Source organism: Octodon degus, unplaced genomic scaffold (assembly GCF_000260255.1).
Source record: "Octodon degus isolate 3935 unplaced genomic scaffold, OctDeg1.0 scaffold00133, whole genome shotgun sequence".
Classification (NCBI taxonomy): domain Eukaryota; kingdom Metazoa; phylum Chordata; class Mammalia; order Rodentia; family Octodontidae; genus Octodon; species Octodon degus.
Window position 1 is genome coordinate 5,802,046 of NW_004524709.1, and position 7,061 is coordinate 5,809,106.

Sequence of the window (7,061 nt, forward strand, 5' to 3'; positions counted from 1 at the left end):
ATGGCTACCAATGGGCCAGACTGTACCCCCCGCCTGGCTCTTGGGGTTGGGCAGCTGCCACAGTGGACCTTTTCTATGGGATTGCTGACATGAATGGAATCAACCAGAATGTCCAACATTTGCCCATCTGTGGCCAAAGAAGATTTCAGGGTGACTTTCAGTCTGGGAGCCAGGCTGGGAGTAGATAGAAGGCAACAAATTCAGACAACAGTAAGCTCAGAAGGGGTGTTTTGTTTCTAGTGAAGAATCCCTTGGGTCAGAGGTAGAGCTTGGAGGACTGTGGGGTCTGGAACTTCCCAGCTCAGAGTTGAGTGCCTTCCTCTAAATTTAAATGAAGGCTGCCTGCAGGATGGGATCATGGTGCCGCTCAACAAGGGACGGCACTCACTCAGGAAGTCTGCTTCCACCCCAGAGCTCTCACTGTACTCATCCAGCCAGGGCTTTGCACTGAAAATCCTCCCAACCCCTGGACTTTGACACCAGCCATCAGCGACACCTCACTATGACCCCCAAGGGCCCAAAATTCAGCCCACGCACTGCCAAAAGCTCCAGTGCTTCTCTGCAAGCTCCATTCTGCCGCACAATGCATGCAACAGGCCTGAGAATGTTCCACAGCTAGAGAGGAGAAGGGCAAGAAGGTACAAGAGGAGGCAGGCAAGGCTTTGCAAGGGCAGAGCTGGCATTTACAAGGTGGCCCTGGATTAGAGGCAAGAGAGGTTCAGCTGGGCTGGGTTTCAGGAAAGTGTCTTGCAGGAGATATTGCAGCAGCTATGAGTGGTGCAAGATTCAAAAGGTGCTGATAGGGAGCACTTACAGAGGATTTCTGGATTATTGTCCCCTAATATCACGAAGTGAGCAGATGAGAGGCTGGATTTCCCAGCAGCCTCAGCTGTGGTGAAGCATGTGCCTCTGAGCAGAGACTTAGCCTCCGAGCAAAGACTTGTCTGTCCAGCACATGCCCTAGAACTTTGAAGGGCACATCTGTCATGCATGGAGTCTGCAAGAAAAAGTCCAGAGAGCAGAAGTCATCTGGCAGTGGTCACCTAGGGCACCATGATCCCAGGCTGTCAATCCCTTCCCAAAACTCACAGGTTGGCAAACATAACCTTCAAGAAGGGAAGAAGACAGATAGCACATCAGGAAAGTAATCAGCACCAGAATCTTGCACGTATTGGAATCCACAAGATAATTTCACAGGATAGAGTCTTGGCATGTATTCACTGCATGGTATCAGGCATCTCAGCCTGGCTTTTCCAGAAAGTTCTCAGCAGAAGGAGGAGTGGGAATGTGGATGAGAAGGAGCTGAGACTGGGGTTAAAGTTAGAAGCTGGAGAACAAGGGCACCCCACACATTGAAAAGCAGATGCTCAGGGAAAGAGATATGTCTATGTACGTAAGCAGGATGGTTTGGACAATGGTAATGTGCATTACTGCTGGCCTATAGAAAAGAGCAGATAATGCTTAATTTGTTTTGTCTCCTTTTTTAATTTTTTCTCCTTTTTCTCTTCTTAATTTATTATATAGTTATATCTTTTTTTCTTCCTCCAATTTTGCATGCATATATCCAGTAATATGAATAACTGGTTGGAAGACAACACTATGCATTACAAAAAATATTGTGAAAATTGTATTACTTTGTCAAGTGAAATTCTGTATCACTTGTAATTTTTCTGCCTTACTACTATTTTGTACTCTCTTTGAAAGACAAAAATTTTTAAAAAAGAAAAGCAGATGCCATCAGAGTCGAAATGCTCTGCCTCCTCTCTCTGCTCTGCTGTAGAAAAAGCAATATTGTAGGGACTGGGCAGCACCAATTGAAAGTAAGAGCATATGATCCGACAAAGAAGACTATGGAATGGAGACTTCCCTAAACATCTAGATTTTTTGGGAAAAATCAACTTCAGGAGGATGTGACCTACCCAGTCATACTGCATAACTTTAGGAAGACCAGGTTTGGTTTAAGGCTCTGTTGCCATCTCCAGTTTACTAATAGCTCCCAAAAAAGAGGCCCCACATTTTAATATTTACCATGCATCTTGAAAATTCTGTGCCATTACTATTTCTAAATAAGATTACTTGATTAATTGTCTAATCTGAATACTTTCATTTCACTTATATTAGCTTTTCTCTTTCTTTCATAAACTAAACTATAAACCTAAGAGTCTGTCTGGTACTATATACTACCCTTATTATTTGGCTTGCACTGGGCTGGGCTTGCAGTTGGTACTCATACTCTTAGACTGGTTTTTTTGGGGGGTGCCAGGAATCAAACTCAGGACCTCACTCCTGCCACGAAGGCACCATGCCACTGAACTATATTCCCAACCCACTTAGATTGTTCTTTCATGACTCTGTTTGTCTATTAATTCACTCAACAAATATAGGAGGGTGAAAATCAGGGCCAAATTTTTTATTACAAGATGCCCCACAAAACCCTTTAAATTAGAAGGTTAAAAACAGGTACAGCAATGGCTTTCAGCAGGAGACTGTCAACAGGGTCAGGCAAGATTTTTCAGCCTCCACCCTATGAGTAAAATGATGACCACAAGGAGAGCTAACCGCGCTTTGAAGAGAAAAGGCAGGACGATGTGCACATATATATGTCAGAGCAGTGCCAGCACAGGCCTTCTTCCCATTAGCTGCTCTCCTGGGAGCCCCGCTTGGGGCCAGAATATTAATGCTTGGCTGCTTCCTGCTTCTCTCTTGACAGGAGTGAGTAATGCAGAGGCGCGGCAGCCAGGAAAGTCTCCCCACTTCAGCGTGAACTGGGTCGTGGGCAATGCAGATCTGGAGATTATTAATGCCACAACTGGGAAGCGGAGCTGCGGGGGCTCCTCCCGGCTCTGCAAGCACGTGTTCTCTGCCCGGTGGGCGCAGCTGTATGGAAGGGTAGGTGGCTCCTGTCCTTTCTGGGGAAAAGCTGCCAAAGGCTGGCTTCAGACTCAAGTCCTCAGCAACCTCATGGGTGTGGGCTGTAATTTGGTCTGCGGCAGGTTGCAAAATCCAGTTCCCGCTGGGCCTTCTACAACTGCCCAGGCCAGCAGAACTTCCCCAGTGAAGACACTGCAACCCAAGTGCAGGGTCCGCAGACCAGCAGCATGAGACTCAGCATTGTGGCTCAAAGAAATCAAGTAGTGAAGGAGTTTATTGGTGGCCACCTAATACAGTGTGCCAGCCACTTTACCCAACATATCGTTAGAAGGGTACACACCAAGTTCTTAAGGTCAATGTTATTCCCAGTTTGACTCTAAGGACATTAAGGCTCAGAAAATGTAGGTTATTTGCCCAAATTTTAGAGGTAATGAATGTCAGGGTTAGAATCCCCCTCAACCTTGAAACCTGAGCATTTCCATGACAACAATGAACTGGAACCTCCTTTCTCCTCCATAAATGGGGATAGGAATTACATTTCAGGGGTTTAGATTGAAAGTTACATTTTTCTGAGTTTCAAAAGCATAGAAGGCTATAAACAAACAAAGAATAAATAACTGGGGGGAAACCAACAGATTAAAAAAAGAAAACATTTTGCTCATTTTTCTACGCTTTTTCTTCAACCAGGCAGTGACTCCCAATAGGCATCATTGTTTAAATAGAGGACACTGAAAGTTTCACACACAGCTCTGAGCCTCTGTCTCTGCCATGGCCATCATACGTGGACTGATCTGTGACCAGGCATCCTGCAGCCTCCATTCTGCCTCCTCTGGGGCCCTTTCCCATGTCTGCCTTCTTCTAAAGGCTTTGCAAGGTCAAAGAAGCTTTGATTTCATCATTTTTTTAAAAAGACTCTTCTCTTCTACAGACCTACAGTCTGCCCAAAAGACCCTGCCTTCAGAGTTCCCCTGCCACAGGCCTGCCTTCCTACCTTCTGACCCCCACCCCCACCCAGAAATTGAAGCCATATTTGACTCAAGTTTTGTCTGTTACAATTCAGAAGGCTGGTGGAAAATGCGGTTTTTATTGTCCTCCTGATCCACTAAAAATAACTTTAAAACTCTTTGTCTTTCCTGCATGACATAATGTTATGTAGTGCCAACAGCCATCTTGGCCTCACCAGACTCTTCAAGCCCCTAATCCTCCTCCTATGACTGAAAAAAAAATCAGTTGTGTTCATTAATCTTTTCCACTTTTGATGAAACAAAGCTTCTTCTGAGTCTCTCAGCCATGACTCCTCCTCTATTCAGCCACACTCGGACCCTCCCAAAATTTCCTTGATAACTGAGTTTTCCACAGAACCACATGATAGAGCTTGGTAACTATCACTAAAGTTGCTCTTTATAATGTTGCTCTTTTGTTTTAAAGAAAAACCAAAGGTTGAGCTCAAGAGTAGGTTTTCTGTATGTAAAATTCCTCTTGTAGAGGACCCTATTTCTGCGGGCCGTTAATTTCCTCTCTCTTCTTCCCATCAACAGCTGAGCACACGTATACCAATCCATGGAGACACACCATCTATGTACTGTGAGGCCAAGCTAGGGGCTCACACTTACCAGTCCGTTAAACAGCAGCTGTTTAAGGCTTTTCAGAAAGCTGGCCTGGGTACCTGGGTAAGGAAACCACCGGAGCAAGATCAGTTTCTACTAACTCTCTAAGTCATTAGACTCCTTTGCTACTGGACCACAGTGAAACACCTGGAGAGGATGGAGTCGTGTGCGGAGCAACATGGCAAGTCCATTGGTTCTCAGCATCCATTTTCCTTCAGTGTTCCAGAGACACACAAATTCCGTGTTTGGATAAGCAACGAGATTTGAATTCAGGATGTGCTGCTCTTCCTTAAGTTGCTAGTCCCACAAACCCTGTCCACCATACCTAGAGGTACAAGTGCCATTGTATTAGCTCCATCTCTTCTTGGCAGTATCAAAGGAAAAGCTTTTATTCTGGGGAGGGGACCTGAGTTGCAGCCTTGACAAGTGGTACTGAAGTATGGGGCCAGTTAGAAACAGGCCCAGTGCACCATTCTCTGGCTTCCCCCTTACCATGAGCCTCTCTAATAATGTGTTTAGGTCTCATTAGCACAAGTTTATGTAATGCTTAAAGATAAGCCACAAGTACAGAGAAAAGCCATGGGCTCCCCCCAAAGAAACCAACAGGGATGCTCTGTTATTTTCATTATTCATTTAGATGTCTTACTCCATCTTCTTTCAAAGAGGATTTGAGATGCACAGTATTAAGGACCAACTAAAATAAGACTTGTAAAATGAAAGTCATTCTTGCAACACAAAGGAATACTCACCGAAGGCCCCAGTGAGTTATAATCTATGATATAGGAAAACCATTTTTAAACCTTCTGTGAAGTGAGTGTTGAAAACTAACACATACCTAGTCAGTCAGCCACAACACTTCATTTCTTTTGGTAGATAATGATAGGCATTGAAGTTTGAGTTATATAAGGGTTAGCCTCTACCTACAATCTCCTTACCAAGTAAAAGGAAACTGAATCTTATACCAAATTCTGGCTCTTTAACTACATTTTTACTATAAAACAAGCACCGAAAGAACCTACATTCAAGATGATATTTAGGTCTGAAGTTTTATTTTAGCTTTTCTAATCACCAACTTTCATAATTCAATGAACTAACATACAAAATGCAACAGGCAAGATTCTATCACCTTTAGTTCAAAACTTTTTTTGTGTGTGGAACTGGGGATTGAACTCAGGCCCATGCACTTGCCAGGCAAGCGCTTATTCTACTGAGCCATCCCCCCCAGTCCTCTATCACCTTTAGAACAGCCATCAGACCAAGTTCACAGCTAGACACAGGACATTTGAAATTTGGTCACAGCACTATTCCTGGGAAGAGAGGTGCTAGATTCACACAAGGGAGAGGTATACATTTTATCTTCTGTCCATGTGTGTTCCTTGAGTTCATTTCATTTCAGCACTAGAATTCATTTTGAGCATTCATCATGCAAGTTAACAGGTCTTTAACTTTTCCAACTATAATATTCCTACCTGAAGCACATTATGTTAAAGAACCAAACATGGAAGTAGTCACTTCCAGACTATCCATTCCCCAGTTAGAATTCCCATGCACCACCCCACAGAAATGCAAGCATAGCATTATGCTATATATAGTCTAGTATAAATGGCAGATATCATAACAATGAGGCAAAGATGAAACAAACTGAGTTGTAGGTATATGATGTAAGAAACAAAAAGTAGAGAAATTAGTGTAAAAATAGAAACTTTTCTTGGAATTTGACATGAGGTCAAATTTATCACTCAAGTCCTTTTAGAAAAGAAAATGGGAACTGTAGTAGATGACTTCATGATAAAGTTTGAAAGACATGAACATGTTTTGCACATAGATGATATTGATAATAAGCTTTCATAGAAATTGAAGAAAATAAAATCCTACTTCAATGTAAAGACCAAGATCAAAGGACCAGTTCAGATTAGTTTCTGATAGAAACCTTAGAGAAGCACAACAGAGGTGATTGAGGCTTGGACACTGACTCAACCAGTAGCTATTTAGAGCCAGTCTTTTAAAGTCTAGGGGCTGGGGCCTGGCCCTAGCTCAGGCCTTTAAGTGGCTGCTTCCACAAAGCTGTCAGCCTCAGGTTGCTCGAGTTCAAACCTCACAACTCTCCCGCTGGCCAAAAGTGCCCTTAAGGCATTCGAGGAACAAAAATAAATAAATAAATAAATAAATAAATAAATATTAAAAAAAAAAGTCTAGGGGCACAGTTGGTTTCTGGTTGAAATTGTCTTAAGACCTTAACCTCAAATTACTGGAGTGTTTCTTGGAGAATGTTTCTCATCATTGTGCTCCAAACAGTGTTCTTTGTAGAACAAGATTAGTAGCAGCAGGAGGATCTTAACCATGATGGAAAGAGGCAGCTGGGGTAGCCCACGAAAGAAATCAGATACAGCCACTTATGACTCATCCAAGAGACATAGAAAGCAGTTACTGTCCCAGTAATTAATATCTCTACCTTCCTGAATTGAAGCTATGTGTCCATGACTCACTTTTTTCTAGGCATTGGTTCTTAAAAAAAAAAAAGTCTTAACTAAAATGTACATATCTACTTGTGAGTAAAACTACCCACTGAGTCCATTTTATTGG

At 43.0% G+C, this 7,061-nt stretch overlaps 1 protein-coding gene across 1 annotated transcript in view; it reads left to right on the top strand.

Moving 5' to 3' along the window:
- The window catches only part of Adarb2 (adenosine deaminase, RNA specific B2 (inactive)), a 223,631-nt gene extending 219,045 nt beyond the window's left edge, over positions 1-4,586 (top strand). Inside the window, exons 11-12 of the mRNA XM_004641286.1 lie at positions 2,711-2,889; positions 4,410-4,586. Of these exons, the coding sequence (XP_004641343.1) occupies positions 2,711-2,889; positions 4,410-4,586 (356 nt within the window). The remainder of the gene's footprint in view (positions 1-2,710; positions 2,890-4,409) is intronic.
- Positions 4,587-7,061: the final 2,475 nt, after the last annotated feature.